General features: G+C 34.6%; 1 protein-coding gene across 2 annotated transcripts in view; it reads left to right on the top strand.

Moving 5' to 3' along the window:
- The window catches only part of thsd7aa (thrombospondin, type I, domain containing 7Aa), a 151082-nt gene that overhangs the window by 90725 nt on the left and 38609 nt on the right, over nucleotides 1-21748 (top strand). For both annotated transcript variants that reach the window (XM_051136946.1, XM_051136947.1), the window contains exons 7-14: nucleotides 693-887; nucleotides 9537-9789; nucleotides 10980-11095; nucleotides 11969-12101; nucleotides 13628-13731; nucleotides 14671-14865; nucleotides 16436-16702; nucleotides 20846-21025. In XM_051136946.1, the coding sequence (XP_050992903.1) occupies nucleotides 693-887; nucleotides 9537-9789; nucleotides 10980-11095; nucleotides 11969-12101; nucleotides 13628-13731; nucleotides 14671-14865; nucleotides 16436-16702; nucleotides 20846-21025 (1443 nt within the window). The remainder of the gene's footprint in view (nucleotides 1-692; nucleotides 888-9536; nucleotides 9790-10979; nucleotides 11096-11968; nucleotides 12102-13627; nucleotides 13732-14670; nucleotides 14866-16435; nucleotides 16703-20845; nucleotides 21026-21748) is intronic.

Genomic DNA, 21748 nt, shown 5'->3' on the forward strand with positions numbered 1-21748 from the left:
TCATGGACAGCCTTTACGTACAATTACACGCGACTGTGTGATTGCAAACATTGCCGGATCATCTTCCCTCCTGGGTGCACAGCTGTCACATCCTGTTTGGCACTGGAAGAGTAATCTAAAATTTATATACAAGAAGCACATTAAAATGTACTGAACTACTTTCTACTGTTAAACTTTTGAGCACAGTGCATTCCATAACTATGCAAAGGGCTTCTATATGCAATGTAACCTTATCCTTGGAGATTTTTATGCTATAAATGAGTAACAGGTCATGTCTTAATGTCTCACGCTAATGTCTTATATGTTATTGGGCACACTGTCCATCCAAATGTTGCCCTATGTACACGTGCATGTATAGTATGCAGACGGTTGATGTGTAAATGGGTGGTTTTCACTGAGTTGTGTGCCTTGCATGGAGTAGAGATGACAGCGCTTGGCGTTGCATCAGATGCACAGTGTGAATTCTCTGTGTGGGTAGATTTATTTACGCACAGAGTGAGATTTGTATTAATGTTCACACAATTGCATGGCTTTTGTCTTTTTGAAACTCATTTGTGCATTTCTTTGTGGATATTAGTTTTTAATTTGCTAGAGTTTGCCCTGTCATACTCATATTTAAGTGTTTACTAGTCTTCCAGAATCCCTATTTAGGATGTGAGAATGTAACAGGCCCTATGTTTTGTTATTCCCAGGTGAATTTGTGGACAGGCAGCTATGCCGGGACGCCATACTTCCCATGCCAGTGCTGTGTGAGGTGCCCTGCCCCAAAGACTGCGTGCTCAGTCCCTGGACTTCATGGTCTCTGTGCTCCAATACCTGCTCAGGGAAGAACTCAGAGGGCAAGCAGACCAGATCGCGCTCCATTCTGGCCTACAGTGCTGGGGACGGTAGGGCTTTAACTATTATAAAACCACTTTTATACTCCTTTTCCACCAAAATGGTCTGGGTTGAGCTGGTGATTGGGAAAACCTAGATTTCCACTGAGTTGAACAGTAGCCGGGTTTCCATCCAAAGTTGCAAATTTATCTAATGCGCAAAATTGGAATATCGCATATAAGATTTGCGAATAAGCACCATTTCCATCCAACGAGTCAGAGAACAAAATCATCTCTTCCTGTTAAATATATATATATATATATATATATATGTACATATATATATATATATATATGTATATATATATGTATATATATGTATATATATATATATATATATATGTATATACAGTGCTGCTTGAAAGTTTGTGAACCCTTTAGTATTTTCTATATTTCTGCATAAATATAACGCAAAACATTATATTTTCACACAAGTCCTAAAAGTTAACAAAGAGAATTCAAACAAACAAGACAAAAATATATACTTTGTCATATTGTTATTGAGAAAAATGATCCAGTGTTAAATATTTGCGAGGTGCAGAGGTATGTGAATCTTTGCTTTCAGTATCTGTTGTGACCCCTTTTTGAAGATATGATCAGTCCTGCACAACAACTTATAGGAATTTTAGCCCATTCTTCAGTACAGAAACACTTGAACCCTGTGATGTTGTTGGGTTTCCTCCTAAGAACTGCTTGCTTCAGGTCCTTCCACAACATTTTAATTGGATTAATGTCTGGACTTTGACTCAGCTGTTCCAAAACATTGCTTTTGTTTTCATTTAACCATTTTTTGGTAGAATGACTTGTGCGCATGTGGTCGTTGTCTTGCTGCATGACCCACTTTCTCTTTAAATTTTAGTTCATGGACAGATGTTCTGACATTTTCCTTTAGGATTTGCTGGTATAATTCAGAATTTATTATTCCATCAATGATGGCAAGTCGTCCTAGCCCAGATGCAGCAAAACAGACCCAAACCATGATACTACCACCACCAGGTTTCACAGATGGGATAAGGTTCTTCCTATGCTGGAATGCAGTGTTTTTCTTTCTCCAAACATAACACTTTTTTATTTAAACCAAAAATTATATAATTATATCAATAGCTTTCTGACTTGTCCACATGATCTTTATCAAACTGCAGACAGGCAGTAGTGTTTTTTGGAGAGTTGTGGCTTTCTCCATGCAACCCTGCCATGCACATCATGGTTGTTCATTGTTCTCCTGATGATGGACTCATGAACTTCAACATTAACCAATGTGAGAAAGGCTTTTAGTTGCTTAGAAGTTATCCTGGGGTTCTTTACAACCTCAGAAACTATTATGCATCTTTCTTTGGAGTGATCTATGTTGGTCAACCACTTCTGGGGAGGGTAACTGTGGCTTAGAATTTCCTCCGTTTGTACACAATCTGTCTGACTGTGGATTTGAAACTCTTTAGAGATGGTTTTGTAACCTTTTTTCCAGCCTGATGAGCAACAACAACTCTTTTTCTGAGGTCCTCAGAGATCTCCTTTGTTTGTGCCATGATTCACTTTCACAAACATGATCAGACTTTAATAGATCCCTGTTCTTTGAATAAAACAGGGCATAAACTGACACCTAATTGTCATCCTATTGACTGAAAACACTTCTGAACAGATAGACTCTAATTTCACCTTCAAATTAATTGCTAATCCTACAGATTCACATACTTTTGCAACAATATTTAATGCTGGAAGATTTTTCATAATAAATAAAAAACAAAGTATATATTTTCATCTCATTTATTTAATTGGGTTCTTCCGCCAACTGTGCTATGAAAAGGTTCCTCCGGTGCGAAAGCCTTTTTTTCTTTTTTTCTGATATTTTACACAACCAGTGAAAATAAAATATTCCTGAGAATATGTTTAACATTTAAAGTAATTATATTCAGCAATTTTAAAGCAGGTAACAGAGGCTGCAGTAGCTGATTGTTTTTCAGCCTGAATCTACCTTTTTTGTGGTTCAGTGTGAGGCATTGCTTTACTCAACGCACTGTGTTCATCATGTGCTTTCTTTTCTTCTGTGCATCCTGCTGCTAAAAGTATTTAGTGTTATAGTTCTTAGTCCAAAACTAGACTGTTTCGCAAGGGTCTCTCTAAAGATTCCTGCTCTTTTAGATATAATCAATCACCACCTTTTTTCAGCTTATGTGGATTTGTATGCTCATGTATGCATGAGCAGATTGCGAATATCTTACCGCACTTCCCTCCCCCTTATATTAGTTTCACATTCTTCCGTGTGAGCAGACTTGTACAGAAAAAAAAGCCTATCACAAGGTAATGAAGGTCTCTGAGCGTTAAGTGATTCAAACCTCAGGTGAGCTCCGGCTGTAAGTGTGTATCTGATGTGTAATAGACTGATGGATAAGTGGTTGCTTTGGGCTAAAACCTCTTCCTTCCCTCCACCACTCACCGGACAGAAATCCATTTCCACAAATATGCAGCTTGAGGGAACAGCACTTGCACTGCTGACTGAGAGCAAATCGGCTTGGTTTGCTTTAACATCGCATCATTTTATGGTCATGCTACAGCCAGAATCAGAAGTAGTGTGTTTGGTGCATCTGTGGAGTGCGCTTGCTTTATGTATTACACTTTTTGCACAAATGTGAAGCCACATATGCACAATGATGCTTCTTTTTTTGCCCTGTGGCAAATTGTGCTACATGCCGCGCTGCTCGGATTATTAGTCTTCAAACGATTCAGGAGACGCTGGACCAAATTGATGACAAGCGTCTGAGAAAGCAGGTGTGTGCTGACAGTAGCATGAAGTTTAGTAGATCCTGTTCTGCTTGCCATCTGCCTCTGTGTGAGGTGATGGAGAGAATAGCATGAAGCACTGGTCATTTGCTATTCATGTAGCTAAGCCTCTCTCAGAGTAGCTGTCTCAGAATGAGCAGAAATTTACAGCGTTACTACAGTTGGCTCATTTTAGATTTTTTTAAGTTTGTAGTCAGTGAGGACCTCCTAGAACACAGGCTTTCAAACTAGGGCCACATAGGGAAAATTGAAAAGAAATAAAAAAAAAAAAAAGATTTTATTTATTTATTTATTTACAAATTTATTTGTTTGTCAGACAAATGTGTTAACTTTAGATTATTCATAGTTATTGAATTCAAATATATTAAATTAATGTTAATAACATGAACTGCATTAATTAATCTAATATTTTTTATCAAATTTTCTGAATTTGGTATTTTATTTTGCCTTTTAAAGACATAGTTATCATGATTTTTTATTCATTTGACAGCCCCGTTTTTAATAGTAAGAAATAAGTGAATTCTACAAAGAAAAAGAAAAAAAAGATGGTAAAACTGATTTGGGACAGTATTCACTGTAAATACTAATTAATTTCCATTAAAATGAAAAGTTTATACATTACTTTTAGATTTAGTATTTTATTTTATTTTATTTTATTTTATTTTATTTTATTTTATTTTATTTTATTTTATTTTATTTTATTTTATTTTATTTTATTATTTTATTTTATTTTACTTTATTTTATTTATTGCAAAGTAAATGTGTTAACTTAAGTTTATTTATATTCATTTAATTTAATTAATTCAGTTCATGTTAACAATAATTGAATTGAATTGAGTGTTTGATGTTATATTTTTTGTCAGATTTTCTGAATTTGATGTTATTTTATTTTGCCTTTTAAAGACATAATCATGATTATTTGATTAAATTGACAGCCTAGTTTTTAATAGTAAGAAATAAGTGAATTTTAAAATAACGGTAAAACTGATTTCAGACAATATTTACTGTAAAAGGTCATATACTAACTAATTTCCGTTAAAATAAAATGTTTATACACTACTGTTAGATATACTATTTTTTATATCTTATTTTATTTTATTTTATTTTTTTAATTATTTATTGCAAAGTAAATGTGTTAACTTAAGACTATTCATATTAATTTAATTAATTCATTTCATGTTATGAACAATATTTTAATTTAATTAGTTAAATGTTTGATGTTATATTTTTGTCCAATTTTCTGAATTTGATATTATTTTATTTTGCCTTTTATAGACATAATCATGATTATCTGATGAACTTGACAACTAATTTTTAATAAATAATGTTTAAATTTTAAATAAAATAATGGTAAAAATAATTTCAGACAATATTTTTTGTAAAAAAAGTCATATACTAACTAATTTTCATTAAAATAAAATGTTTATACACTATTGTTATATTTACTATTTATTTTATTTTTTTGTATTTTTATTTATTTTTTTTATTTTTTGAGAATTGTATTTTAGCAAATATGCATTCAGTTGATGGTTGACACACAAAAAAAAAAAACTGTTTTCACTATCAATAAAAATAAGTTTACGTTAATAAGTTAATGTTTCTTGAGAACCATAAAAATGATTTCTAAAGAGAATCATGTAACACTGAAGACTGGTTAAAAATTCAGCTTTACCATCACAGAAATAAATTATATTTTAAAGTATATTATAATAGAACACAGTTATGTTCAGTTCTAATAATACTTAACAATATTACTGTGTTATTTTTTTTTTTTTTTTTTTTTTTTTTTTTTTTTGCTTGTTCAGGGCCCTGGAAAACTTCTTTCACTATTAACGGTCAAAAGGATCAAATATTAATGAAATGTTAAAATATTTATAATTTTGCATTTTAATGCATGGTCAGATATGTAACACATATTTGCTCTTTCTAAGCGGAGAGCTTGACGAATTCAATGCACCGTTTCTTGAGGATGTTAGCAGATCCTACATCAAGAGAAGCTTAACGCTAAACGTGGATGGCTGGAGCTGCAATATGTACTGCAGCTCTTAATGGTGCAGAGATGGACCAAGAACATGCAATTACTCTGAGCTGTGCACAGACTCACTTTTGTAATTGTACAAAGGATTAGTCTTCATCTGAGTCACAGGTCAATAAATAACCGGAGGGAGTGTTAATCCCCATTTGAAACAATGTGATTCTGGTGCAGCTTTTTGAAGCTCTGCTAATGCATTGCCCTGGCATGCCCTGAAACACTATGAGACGCTTTGGAAGTCAAATAACCCTCCTTTTATAACTGTAAAGAGTTTTTCTCTCTTTCAGGGCCATTATTGTGCCCGCGCTGCTCACGGCGAGTGTTTTCTAATGGTTCTCACATGTCTAATGAAGTGTGTGATAATAGTCGATAACCTTTTTTAATAAATTAGATGCTGAAGGACTGTGTGCTAGATTGCCACAAAGGATGAGTCAATTATTCATTATTTTTGGTGCTCTTGAACAAGGAGCACTGCTTGATACATGGTTTGTCCATTTTTTCTCATTCACCGCTTTAGCATTTTCATTGATCGGTGTGCGGTTGTTAATGCGCACCATTGAGATAATGGCTGACCGCTCCATTGGGATTCTGGTACTTTGCGTGTGACTGCAGGTTGTAATGAAAAACCAAGCGAAGGCTGGTAAATAAATCTAGAAACAGCTTTTATCCAGTCATGGTTGCAGTAGACTCATGCATTAGACTCTACTCATATTTCATCTACATATTTCAGTAATTAAGGTTATCATTTAAAGGAATAATTGAAATGATAATTCCTCCAAAAATGAAGTCATCAGAAGGTCATCCAAAATTTAGATGAGTTTGTTTTTTCATCAGAACAGATTTGGAGAAATTTAGAATCACTTGCTCACCAATGGATTCTCTGCAGTGAATGGGTGCCGTCAGAATGAGAGTTGAAACTGCTGATAAAAACATCACGTTAGTCCATAAGTATTCCAGACGATTCCGGTTCATCAGTGTCTTGTGAAGTAAAAAGCTGTTTGTTTGTAAAAAATAAATCAGTCAAGATGTTTTTAGCTTCAAACTGTTGTTTCCAGCTATAATGCTTTTGGCAGTAAATATGAAATATGAACAGATTGAGGACCGTTCACAAGCAAAAACAGCCCAAAACACTTCTAAACAAATTTGCTGGTGGATTTTGATGTGAGATGACAACAGGGGATGGACTTGACACTGGAGAAAGCATTATCGTAGCGTTATTATGGACTTGTATTTTGGCCAGAAGTGACTGTTTAAAGTTAAATGATGGCTTAGTTTATTACAAACACACAGCTTTCCACTTCACAAAGAAAAATTGCATTAGCTATGTTTCCATCACCCTGTTTTTATGCGCATTTTGAAGTATCACATTAGAAATGAGTGATGGAAACGCCACATTTAATAATTTGCAAAAAGGATTTTACGCTCGCTTGAGGTGGTTTTTGACTGCAAATAATGTGAGATGGAAACACATTTTCAGAATAAATTCCTCCATTCGCATCAAAAAAGTTATGTGACTTGTGACTCGCTATGGGATGGCAAAACCCGTCTAACCAGTGGACCAGTCTCATTCCACAGCATCTGAAATGTCAAACTATTTCTGTATAATTGCCTCCCAGAACTGTCTTACACAACTGTGTTTATTGTGTTCCGTCTGCTCGCTCTCAAGTACAAGTAATTTATTATATATGAAAATTACTGTATTCAGTGGTTTCTCCTACTTAGTAATGATAGGGCCCTATTTTAGCGATCTAAGCGCATGGTCTAAAGTGCATGCCGCAGGTGCACTTGGGGCATGTCTGAGTCCACTTTTGCTTTTTTAAGGATGGGAAAAAGGTTGGCCCGCCCGGCCCATGGTCTAAAAGGGTTGTCCCTATTCTCTTAAAGAGTCATGTGTTTTGGGCGTAACATGCATTAAACCATCTCCCATTCCCTTTAAGAGCCAGTGGCACTCGCGCCATGGCGGATTCGCTATTTACACGGCGGAATTTGCGCATATCACTAACGCGCTCTTTAAATAACAAGAAAAATTTTGCGACTTTAGACCAGGTTTAGTTGGTCAATCGCGCAGTCTATTTCATTTGCCTCAAAATAGCAACGCGCCAACAGTGCACCTGAACACACCTCGTTTGCAGACCAGCACGCCCACGGGCTCATAAATGGGCGCAAATGCATTTACTATTTAAACAACGTGGCGCAGGGTGTAAAAATTGTAACTGCATCGGGCTGAAACTAGCAAAAATCAATTGCGTTGCGCCTGGCACCGCATTGCACCAGGTGTATGATATGACCCATAGTGTTAGTTTATTAGGAAGTGACGATTTTGTTCTCTTTGACTTGTTGAATGGAAACAGTGCTTATTTGCAAATGTTTTATGTGATATTCCAATTTTGTCACAACTTTGGATGAAAACCTGACTATTGATGGACTGGAGTTGTGTGGATTACTTGTGGATTATTATGGTTTTATCAGCTGTTTGAACTCTCATTCGGAGTAAATTTCCTTTTTAAATGAACCGTTGCTATAAAATGCTTGATATAATAATACTTAGTATTAGGTAATGATATGGTACTAATAATACAAATAATATTAATAATGTTGAGAACAGTGTTGAGAAAAGTTACTTTTAAAAGTATTACAATATTGTGCTACTCCCTAAAAAGTAACTAAATTGCGTTAGTTATTTATTTTTAATGGAAAGTAATGCATTATGTTACTTTTGCGTTACTTTTTCTCATCCGGGCAGTGCTTGCTTGTTTGTTTTTGATAAAATCAGCAGAACTAAAAGCCCTTTCACACTAAAAGTTTGTTTTGCTATTAGTATTGTTAAAATGGATAATCGAAGCTCGGCAGCAAAGACATAAATGGGATAAATACATAAAGGATATTTCTGTCATTTGGCATATTTAATTATTGCAGGTTTCTGTCATATTCTGCTTTTGCACTTCACAGTTTTTATTCATTTTGAGAAATACTGAATCTGTTTGTGCAAGTGAGAAGAGTAAATTCACGCTCACATTTAGTCTACAGTAAGCTACAGTAAGCATCAACACCTCTGCATTTACCTCCAATTACTTGCTGACAGTCAGTAAATGGGAAAACAGAGTAACTTTCGTTACTTATTTGAAAAAGTTTGAAAAGAAAAAAACTTTGTAATGCATTACTTTACTAGATACTTGAAAAAAGTAATCTGATTACATAGCGTGCATTACTTGTAATGCGTTACCCCCAAAACTGGTTGAGAATATAGTCACAGCATTTTCACTGAAACTTTCTCTTATTAAGCAAATTCATTAAAGGAGAAGTCCACTTTCAGAACAACAATTGAAAAAAAAATTCACCTTGTCATCCAAAATGTACGTGTCTTTCTGTCTTCAGTCGTGAAGAAATTATGGTTTTTGAGGAAAACATTTCAGGATTTTTCTCCATATAATGGACTTCAATGGTGCCCCGATTTTGAACTTCCAAAATGTAGTTTAAATGCAGCTTCAAAGGGCTCTAAACGATCCCAGCCGAGGTAGAAGGGTCTTATCTAGCAAAACGATTGTTATTTTTTTTTTCGAAAAAAAAAAAAAAAAAAATTGTTTACTTTTTAAGCACAAAGCTTGTGCAGCACAAATTCACAACTTTGGATGGAAACCCAGCTAGTATGTTGCCACGCAACAAAAATAATGATCTGCTATGGAATCTGACAGTGATATGGTGAAAAGGTAGCACGTTGTTTTGAATTTTAGCACAGGTGGAATGTTATATTAACCAATTAGAAGCCAGGACTAATATATAAATGTATTTATACAGTTTTGATTATGATTTCCCAGTACTGTAACACCTTCCTGACCCTTTTTATCTTATAGGTGGAGGTCAGTGCCCCAACAGCAGCTCCTTGCAGGAGGTTCGCAACTGCAATGATCATCCCTGCACTGTGTACCACTGGCAGACGGGGCCCTGGGGTCAGTGCATAGAGGACACCTCCGTTCCGTCCGCCAACAGCTCGCTCAGCCGCGCCGGAGCAGGAATCGGCACTAATGAGGCGTTCTGCTCGGTCGGAATGCAGACTCGGAAAGTCATTTGTGTCCGGGTCAATGTGGGCCAGGTGCCACCTAAAAAGTATGTGTTTTTAAATCCCTTCCTATAAATTGCATGCATTTCATTTATGCTGGACAGACAGTATTAGAAATAGATGCATGAATAGAATTTTATTGCATCCATTATTGTTTTTCCTTTTAATGTCCAATGCGGGTTACAGACAGCCCAGATTTTAATTTATTACCGTTTGTTGGAGCAGATATTGAAGCAGCTGATGTATTCGGTTTATTAAACTCAATCTTGAGGTCTGGCGCTTGATCTTTATTGACAGATAGAGACTTTAAGTTGATGAGCTCTCAGTCGCTAGTTTTAAGTATCTGAATCTGGTCTTTCCCTGAAGGCGTCTACTGGGAAAATAAATTATCTGTTTATTTATTCAGTTTAATAGTGGCATTATTCTGTCAGTGGCTGTGGAAACAGGGTGTGTAGCTCAGGGACCCCATGCTGGCAATGGAAATGAGTCCCGCTTTCTTCCTGGGGTTATTCATGTGCTGGGCTTTACCCACTGATCTACACATTCACATACACACGCAGATGTACACACGTGATCCGCATGCTGATCATTATGGGATTTCATGTGAAAGAAGCAAGGATATTGGAATGATGCACGGATGGAGAGAGGAAGGAGAAAGCCGTGTAGTATGTGCAGAGACATAAAATGCAATATTTCAGAGTGAAATCACATTATTTACATTCTACTATGTATATACAGTGTACCTGGATTATATATATTAAAAGAAAAGTGCATGTACTGTACACAGAGGCGTCCAAATGTATAAGACCGCTAGTGAAACTGCTTCTATTTTGCATTTTTCTGATTTAAAGGGGTCATGACATTGATTTTTTTATTATTTTAATGTTCCTTGAGCTTTACTTAATATGTTAATAAAGGTTTTTGCACAAAAAACTAATTAATATGTTGAAAAATTATTATTTCCAACCCTCATTCTGACCCCCTCTCTAAAATGACCTGTTTTTAAGGGGCGTGTCCTTTAAGGCTTCTCAGTAATTGGCCACTGTTATGATTGGCTAACGTCATTGCATAGGAAATAGTATCAAAGCATCCTCGCTCTTGCATTTGAGTGTTTTGACAACATGATAAAAAAACTGCCATTTCCAGACAAAGCATTATGAAATCTTTTACTTACCATTTGAAAGATCATGACTCCTTTAATAATTCCTAAATCCTGTTTTACTGTGTTTATATGCAGGTGTCCAGAGAGTCTGCGTCCAGAGACTGTAAGGCCATGTCTTCTACCCTGCAAGAGAGACTGCATTGTCACTCCGTACAGTGATTGGACACCCTGTCCTTCCACCTGCCAGACAGGTACTTCTTAACACACACTTATGAAAATTACATATACTAGAAAAATGTTTCTAAAAGGCTGAAGTTTACTGCCATCAATACACAAAGAAATATTGGTCACTTTCAGTTTTCTGTCAGAAGTGTAAGAAACATATTCTTCGTTTCCATAATCGCACTCTATCAACACTATAAAGACGAATTGTTGCTTGGCAACTCCGCCTATAGAAACCAGAATAAATATTATAAGAAGCTGCCAATATCTAAGCCATTTGTTATATGAAGCAAGCATTTTTTTCAAGCGAATGTCACATTCCATTATGTTTTGTGTAAAATATTGCCTTTTTCATCTGCTGCAGTTTTTTCTTCACTGAACACTAATCAGATTCTCACTACCCTCATTATTTTTTTTTCTTTTAGTACTTGTTGCATTTACGGCAAATATTTTATGTATATGATTTTTAGTAACTTTTTTAAGTTTTTTTTCAGGAGAACTACCTTCAGTGTGAAAATGCTATGAAAAGAATAAATAATCAGATGCACATATTTATAGATGCCTTCACCCAGTGGAGAACTTCAGTCAGAGTATGAATCACTGAACCGAGATTATCAAAAATAAAATGCTGAGAATTGTGGCCTCATTATCATCATTTCTCAGTTGCACTTAATATTAAAGTCATTAAACCGTACAGCAGGTGGTACAGAAATAGATGTAATGTCATTTTCAGAGATATAAAGTGTTAAGGATTGGCTGGAAAACCTTGTTAAATGCAACACAGTCATACAGCGATTTGTGTACTGATTAGATTTACGAGTAGGAATGACGTTTTCGCAAGATGTTCTATATTTATTCATGACAGTTTCATATTTTCTGTGCATCCCCTTGTGTATATCCAGGTGGTGCCGTCAAAAAGAAGCAATCAAGGAAACGTATTATCATTCAGCTTCCAGCTAACGGAGGCCAAGACTGTCCAGAAGTGCTCTTCCAAGAGAAGGAATGCGATGCTTCGTCTGTTTGTCCAGGCTACAGGTGAACATTATACCTCTGTTTGCAATTATACTACAGAAAAGTGATTAAACCAGTCCAAATATATTCTCTTTTTTACCTTATTTTTATTTATGGCTGATTTTATTAAATTCAAAAGTATTTTACCCCTTTTTTTTTTTTAAACATTATGGGCCCTATCATGCTCCCGCCGCAAGTGTTTATTACTAGTTTCAGCCTGACGCAATTATCATTTTTACTTTCTGCACAAAGTTGTTTAAATAGCAAATGCATTTGCGCCCATTTCTGCATCCATGGGCATGCTGGTTAGCGCATTTCTGTGCGCTTTACAGGTGAGGCAACTGACATAGACTGTGCCATTGACCAACTGAAACCTGGTCTAAAGTCAATGGCGCTATATATATATATATATATATATATACATACATATATACATATATTGTTATTTAAAGAGCGTGTTAGTAATATGCGCCTATAAGCAGGTACACAATGCACATACACTCTGCTTATCTCACACACAGGTACACGCAGCAGCACACAAACATGCCAAATATTAAAAATAAAATCATTACAATGTAAAAGATTATTATTGTGTACATAAATATAAAAATGGCTACATGATGTCATAATGGATAGTCAATCGCTTTCTTATGCGAACTGTTTTTTTGGTTTCACTTTCGCTTTTGAAAATGATCACGTTCAGCATGGGAGAGGATGGAAAGGGGGTGCACAGTAACTCATTTTAGGGGCCCGGCCCGTGAATGCCCCCCCTTGGCACCAGCCCTACTCTCTGGAGAAGCGTTCAGTCTTTGTTCTAGCAAATCCAGCCTTATAAATAGCGAATCCACCATGGTGCAACTGACTCTTAAAGGGAAAGGGAGAAGAGACTCTGATTGGTTAAATGTACATTACGGCCTAAACACACCCATGACTCATTAAAAGAATAGGGACAACCCTTTTAAACCATGTGTCGGGTGCGCCGACTGTTTTTTCCGTCCTTAAAATAGCAAAAGTGGTTTCGGACATAGATCGTTTAAATAGGGCCCTTTGTTATGTTGCAGCCTTATGTGAAACTGCTTTAAGTAACTTTTTTTCCACATCAGTCTACACTCCATACACCATAATGACAAAGCAAAAAACAGGTTTGTAACAACTGCAAGTTTATTGGAAATAAAAACCTAAAATTATTCCATTGCAAAAGTATTCACATTTCTGGAACACTTAAAATTTAGATCAGGAACACTCATATTACGTATAAATGTTGCTACAGTTCGAGTGGATTTAATCTGTGGTAAATTCATTTGAATGAGTGATTTGGAAAGGCACACACCTCTCAATAAAAGATCTAATAGCTGAAAATGCATACCAGAGCAAAAACCAAGTCCTGAGGTCAAACAAACTGCCTGTAGAGCTCAGAGACAGGACTACATCTGGGGGAAGTTTAGAAAAATATGCAGTATGTGATTGTATGAAATTTTCTGCAATAAATTATTGTACATATAAAGAGACAGAGGCCAGTTTTATAGATCTAAATTGCTTTTGTGCTATAGGTGGAAAACCCACAAGTGGCGCAGGTGTCAGCTGGTGCCCTGGACCATTCGTCAGGACAGTCCTGGAGCACAAGAAACCTGTGGACCAGGACTACAAGCTAGAGGTACAGAAAACCCCTCATCATCAACTTAAAATGACTTTTGATATGCAGCATCTTACAATATCAATAAAATTTTGTTGGTGCTTGTAGCAGTGTTTCACACTGTAGTTGGGGACTGTTAAATGTATGTTAAACCCATGAGATTGGTAGTAATTCGAGCTGTGACTGAGTGTTACCATCAAAGGCTTGTGTAAACGCTTCTGGATTTAAACGAAATGTTCTTAAAGAGATTCGGGAAGCTGTCTGAAGCAGTCACAAGTGATATCCTTTGGTCTGACTTTTACCAGTAAACCCTTTCAGGGTTCAATGCAGGCCATTAGTGTGGTGTGATTGAAAAACATTTGAAAATGAAAGATGAGAGACTTGTGTTATATATGCCTGGAGACAGTAAATTTTGCTACTATATTGCTGATAAAGACGCATTTACCGCATATGGAAGGTTTTACTGACATAAAAGCATTTTATGTGGGAGCCTTTAACTTGGGTTAAAATTGTAAAGTGTATTAATGCAGTATCTTGCTTATAAAAATGGATGGTGTGAGCATATTTTGGCCTTTGAGTGAAGTCTGCGTATAGCACTGCAAAAAGCTACTTTGTATATCACCTTCTCAGCACTGCTTGCATTAACAACCATTACCTGTAATAGTATACCTCAATACAGCGGCATGACTGAAAAGCAATCCAATACAATAGCTTTCACCCTCATTCAATGATATAAATCTGGATCCGTCCGGCTGCTCGAGTCAATAGGCATTTAACCGCCCTCTCGTGTAATCCATCACAAGATGCTTATCTTTATTCAATGTGTGTGGCTTTATAGGTGAGAGTGGGCTGATATTCATCAGTATTAGCTTAGATAAGTTTTTTGTTCTCCCTTTTTAGTTTTGTTTCTTTTTCTGGCAGTACGATTGGTTTATGATCTCTTTCTTCTTTTTTTCTCAGCCGTGTCATGTAAGAAGTTGGATGGTGGACCTGCAGATGTTGCAACCTGTCTTAAGCTTGCAGGTCCTATGCCTCAACTCACTCAGTCCTGCCAGCTTCCATGTCAGGATGACTGCCAGCTGACCGCCTGGTCGAAATTTTCATCCTGTGCTGCTGATTGTGTGGGTGTCCGGACTAGGAAAAGGACTCTTGTTGGTAAGTGCTGGATCTGTGAGTCTTTGATGCTTTACAGCACATTTACGTCCAACACATTCCTTTTCAAAACACTGTCCTTTTCATTGTTAGAAGTATATTACACACTGCTGTTCAAAAGTTTGTGATTAGTGAGATTTTTTTAAACGTTTTTGAGATATAAAATGTGAAATAATGTTACAAAAAAATCAATTTTCAATTTGAATATAATATAAAAATATAATTAATTCCTGTGTTGTCAAAGCTGCCATTATTCCAGTCTTCAGCATCACATGATCATTCATAAATAAGGGGGAAAAAATGTAAGCATAAAAAAGATGTTTTTGTCACAGATCTATTTGCAGATTTAGGACTGTATAATAGCTTTACATTTTTAACATTTTGATTTATTTTCTCAGTATTTGTAATATGTATGTACTTGTGTGTATTGTTTTACATTGGTAGAGTCAAATTCAAGACAATCTGTCCATTGTGGGGTTTGTTTTATTATTTTATTTTATTTTATTTTATTTTATTTTATTTTATTTTATTTTATTTTATTTTATTTTATTTTATTATTTTATTGTTTTCCTTTTGTGCATATGCCTGTACCTCAATTTATTTTATTTTTATTTATTTATTTTAAATTTTATTTTTGATTTTATTTTATCTTAGTTATATGCATATGCCTGTACCTCACTTTATTTATTTATTTATTTATTGTATTTTATTTTATTTTAGTTATATGCATATGTATGTACATCACTTTTTTTTATTTAATTTTATTTTATTATTATTTTAGTTTAGTTTAGTTTATATTAGTTGAATGCATATGCCTGTACCTCACTTTATTTTTTATTTTATTTTAGTTTAGTTTAGTTTAGTATAGTTTAGTTATATGCATATGTCTGTGCCTCACTTTATTTATTTATTTATTTATCATTTTATTTTATTATTTATTTTTTAATTTAATTAATTTATTTTATTTTAGTTATATGTATATGCCTGTACCTCACTTTATTTTATTTTATTTTATTTTATTTTATTTTATTTTATTTTATTTTATTTTATTTTATTTTATTTTATTTTATTTTATTTTATTTTATTTTATTTTATTTTATTTTATTTTATTTTATTTTATTTTATTTTATTTTATTTTATTTTATTTTGTTATATGCATATGCATGTACCTCACTTGAGCCAGAAATGTGACTTAACCTTTAGTATAATGTGCCATGAGAAGCTTAGTCGGTTATTTAGAGGTTAACAAAATGCAGTGTGAGTTTGCCAAAGACCTATTTGCCCTTTGGCAGACCTGCTGTAAGTCAAGCAACTTTGCAAAAGGATTACATAAGATTAGTGCAATTGGTCTTTCAATTTGGATAAGTCTACTTACTCATGATTACCAGATCAGTGTGTTTTGACCAAAGGAGCCAGATACTATTACACGATCATTCTGTTAGCGGTGCATACCGTATCATATTATTACAAAAGATTTATTTCCCTAAGCATGAAAGCATATTTAAATGAATAACATGACCTTTTGATGTAACATCTCTAAATACTGTATGTTTGTGTGATTTTTCTAACACAGGTAAAAGCAAAAAGAGAGAACAATGTAAAAACACACAGATGTATCCTCTGAGCGAAACCCAGTACTGCCCCTGTAACAAGTACAATGCCCAGCCCGTGGGGAACTGGTCTGACTGCATCCTGCCCGAGGGTGGGCGAGTAGAGGGCCTTTTGGGTATGAAAGTGCAAGGTGATATCAAGGAGTGTGGCCAGGGCTACCGGTTTCAAGCCATGGTGTGCTATGACCAGGACAGCCGCCTCGTGGAGACGTCACGCTGCAACAGTCACGGTGGGTGAAAAAAAGGGTGTATCATTCCTAAAAATAATGATTAATTTACTTCCCTATCTTCCATTGGTAAGACAAACAGATCGTCCCGCCCCAAACTCACATCATTGGTTGAGCCAGTGTTACTGTGTTGAAGAGTACTATGTGTACATTTTTGGCATTTTTGCCTTTATTGTCATAGGACAGTGCAGAGGAGACAAGAAGCAAAGGGTAAGAGAGAGAGGGGGCAGGATCGGTAAAGATCCTCTAGCTGGGATTCGAACTCGGGACGACCATAGCATAACGACACCAGGATGTTTGTGGACAAAAACATCATCTTGTAAATTCAGGAAATGTTATGATCGATTTGTTTTACTCAGCTTATTTTTACACAAAATAATCTAACTAATAATATATATATATATATATATATATATATTTATATTTTTTTTTTTTTAATTTATGCAAAACATTTTATAAAAAATATTCTAATACCTCTTCAAAATAAATAATCTAATTTTACAAAAAATAACATTTCATGTGACGAGAAATGTTAGTGCAAAATTAAACCAAATATATATATATATATATTTTAATGTTCATATATATATATATATATATATATATATATATATGTATATGTATATATATATATATATATATAGGAGAAAATATTTTTCATGATACAGTTAGCTTCATCTGAAATACAAAAAAAATCTTTGATATAAAAAAATCTAATTTCATCCAATTATAAAATCCAGTGAGTTTTTGGAAGACTTTCAAAATATGCACTGCGAAAAATTGAAAAAGAGTCTTTTTGTCTCTTTTTCAAATACAAATATCTAAACATTTTTAAACCATTCTATTCTTAAATTTAATATCTATCTATTATCTTAAGATATCAAGTTTTTGTTTACATCAACAAAAAAAATCTTGTTTTTCCTTAGATTTGAATGTATTTTTCTTACCCCAAAACTCACTTTTTGTAAAATTTGTCAAAAAATAAGACGTACAGTAATATCTTGTGTAATTTCGCTTCTTTCAAAAGTGCAAGGAGCTGGGGAAAAAAAGTTATTTAACAAGTTTAACATAAGGCTGCAACATAACAAAACATAAAAAAAAAGAAGGGGTTTGAATACTTTTGCAAGGCACTGTATATCTTGAGTTAAGAGTGTTTAGATATTAGTACTTGAACAGAAAATCAATTTTGATCACGTTTAATTGCATAATGCTCGATTCATTCATGTCTATCAGAATCATTCCTTATAGTTAGTCCATCTCAAGTAAAGAGAGCAAAGAGCTTGTCTTAATAGAAAATAAGCTTTCCGCAACAATGTTCGTAATCTAATTCCGCTCCACACCTCTCGCCACGTCCTGCAGCAAGGAGCTCAGAAACGAGCGTTTGGCAATCCGTTCCTCTGAGCCCGAGATTAGACTGTGGCAAACTACAGCGTTAGATGAAAGCATGTGGAATCTCATGGCCAATGCAGGAGCTCTGTGACGTTAAGGCCGCTCTCTTATAAGTCACAATCCTCTAGTATGGTTTGTACGCTCTCAGCTGGAGGCCTGCGACTGGCTCAAAGACTCGACATCCCTAGAGTGAAGATGTGCTGACGGAGGCAGGTTGTTTCTCTCTCTCTCTGCCTCCTCTCGTTCTCTTCCTGCTTCCTCTGAGACAGCCCTCACTCCAATCAGACCCCATACCACTCATGATTTGAAGGGTGGTTGCCATTTTGTGAGGCTGTCAGACTGACATGTTGCCCAAGGCAATTTGTAGGGGGGGGGTTGAGTGTGTTTAATCCAACTATGAGAAGTTTCTGTGATAGGGATTCTGGTTCAAAAGTGTAAGTATAAGTATCTTGACTTTTCTTTTTTGGAGTGTATATTCATGACTGTATATAAGAATCTTGTGTATCTAGTGTTATCCAGTTTAGCAGGCTGTGTAAGACAAAACTGAATGAGAAGGTGTTTAACAATATTAAAGGGGACATCGGATGCAAAGTTCACTTTTACATGGTGTTTGCATATCAATGTGTCTTAGCAGTGTGTGGACACAACCATCCTACAATGATAAAAATCCATTCATTCCTTTTTTTTTAAGTCTCCAAAACACCTAAACAATCTCAATTATCAAACTGTTTTGATTTTCAGAGCAGTATGATGTCATATTGCTGAAGCTCCAACCACGAACGCTGACAGACTGTCTTGTACGCAGTGCTGGTGTTTTGTAGTTTGATGTAAAAGCAAACATAATAGTCTTCATTTTTTCCTGATATCAGAGCCATTGAGGACGCAGTGGATTAGTTTTGTTTTTTAAGGGAACGCACCACTGAATATGCAAAAAAATGGAAGATAGGGGTGGAGTAAGCAGTAGCTCATTAGAATTTAAAGAGACATGCATCGAAACGGGTCGTTGTGAACAGAGCTGTTTTTGACCAGGTAAAAAGGGTGTCGTTTTACACGATAATAAAGCATGTTGCAGACATTTCATTAAGACCCTAAAGAATCATACCAACTAATTTAACAAAACAAGTTTACTAGTTTTACAAAATATTAACAATCTTTTAATTGGTAATAAATTAAATTTAACTGTTAATTTACTGCTGCTATAAAAAACTGTGTTAAGATCGTATCATTTGAATTAGATTTATTTATTTTTTTTTTTTTAATTTTAATTAAAATTTTATAAAATTTTAAATGACAAATAATCTAAAATTGAAAGATTTTTTTCCCCTCATTTTAGCAATTAATATGGAAGCCCCTGTCTAACACAGAATTAAAAAAATAATAATTTAGATTAATAATTTTCTTTAACAGTTCTGACAATTATGAGTTTATAGCTCACAATGTGGCATTTCTCAGAATTGCAAGTTCATAACACATCATTTTGACTTTATTTCTCAGAATTGCGTGTTTATGTCTCACTGTGTAGAGTTAACATCTCAACACTTTTTCTTGAAATTCTGTATTAGCAATTTGCAGTTTGGATTTTTTAGTTAACAGAATTCTGAGAATAAAAGTCATAATTGTGAGATAAAAAGTAATTAACATTTTATTTCATGGCATAATTTATAATAAATAATCTAATTTGTTTGTGTATAAATAATAAATGTTTCTGAGCAAATACTAAATTATAATATAATATACATTATCGATATAATAACATTATCGGCTGATTCCGATATCAGTCTGATAATATTGTGCATCTCTACAAATGTGTTCTAATTTAATAAACTGTGACCCTGGACCACAAAACCAGTTTTAAGTAGCACAGGTATATTTGTAGCAATAGCCAGCAACACATTGTATCGGTCAAAATTATCGATTTTTCTTTTATGCCAGAAATCATTAGGATTTCAAATAAAGATTATTAATTATTACTAAAGATTATTTTGTAAATTTCCTACTGTAAATATACCAAAACCTAATTTTTGATTAGTAATATGCATCGCTAAGTATAACTTTAAAGGTGATTTTCTCAATATTTTGTTATTTTTGCACCCTCAAATTCCAGATTTTCAAATAGTTATATCTCGGCCAAATATTGTCCTAACAAAACACACATAAATGGAAAGGTGTTTTATATATAGCTTTCAGAAAATGTTTAAATCTCAGTTTCAAAAAATGAACTCTTATGACTGGTCGAGGGTCACATATAATATAATATGTTTATATATGTTGTTTAATTTGTTCATTTGGGTCATTTTGAATCCCATGTACTCATATACCAGTTTATTTCTTAGGTTTTTTTTTTTTTTTTTTGTTACAGTAGCAACCTTCCATCATTATGTTTGTTCAGCTATTGAAGCTTTTTGAAGCCGTTCTTTTTAAATTTAATATTGCTATGCTTGTAAGTTTGAAGGAGCAGCGTATTATGGAGCACTTAATGTGAAATACTTAAAACCTGCTGTTTGAATAATCCTCTGAAGTGTTCAGGACTTGAGCTGTCTCACGCAGCTTTCCCGTTCCAGAAAGAAACTATATGACCTTTGCAAGTTGTGATGTAAAATTAAACTTCAGCACACCATGTCAGCGCAAATGCCACAACCTTGACCTTCACGCTGCTTTAAGACACTCAATACTGTCAAAATTTATTCAACTAACTCCAGTAACCAGCACTATAATAAAAACACTTAGTTTTATTCTTGTCTCTCTTATCCCTTGTAGGTTACATAGAGGAAGCGTGTATCATCCCATGCCCATCTGACTGTAAACTCAGTGAGTGGTCGAACTGGTCCCGTTGTAGTAAATCCTGTGGCAGTGGAGTCAAAGTAAGGTCCAAGTGGCTACGGGAGAAACCTTATAACGGTGGCAGGCCCTGCCCCAAACTGGACCATGTTAATCAGGTATGCAGGGATCCTGTTATATTTTTTTAATGAATACGTGCTTGTCTTGTTTTAATGATTAATTACTGGGGATGCTGTAAATTTTTGATCAAAGGACTAAACGGAATAACATGTTTCTTTAATGCACAGCAATGGGGTTTACTAATATGTTCTTCTAATATATAATCATGGGATATTGTTTGTGCATCATAGCTTTAGCTCAATAAAAATTGCTAGGCTAAAATTATGTGAATTTCAAACGATCAAACGATCTTGTGAGGTTTTGGAAGTGACTAATAAATGGCGTGTAACAGCTAATCTGTTTTCCGTATTTCTCCCTTTCATCTTCTCTTTCTCTCATCATGACGGGAATCCTGCAACAGGCTCAGGTAAAAAATCTTAAGCTTTAAATGATTGATGATGGTGCACATGTGATTAGCCAATTATTTTTGCATTTTTTGATGCTAATTAATCATTTTTTGATTAATTATTAATTCAAGATCTTGATGAATACATGACTTTGAGGTTTAGGGACAAAGGAATGATCTTAAAAGTGACAGGACACGTTAAAAACCTGATTGGGTTGGCTCATGAATGTTAAGCAGATGATGTAACTGAAAGAAAAAAATTAACATCAGTACACTCAAAAAAATGCTGGGTTAAAAACAGTGATTGGGTTGTTTTGACCCAAATGTTTAACTCAGCCTTCTGGGTAGTTGTTTCAATAATTTTACTCAATTATTGC

This window comes from Labeo rohita, chromosome 19 (genome assembly GCF_022985175.1).
Source record: "Labeo rohita strain BAU-BD-2019 chromosome 19, IGBB_LRoh.1.0, whole genome shotgun sequence".
NCBI lineage: Eukaryota > Metazoa > Chordata > Actinopteri > Cypriniformes > Cyprinidae > Labeo > Labeo rohita.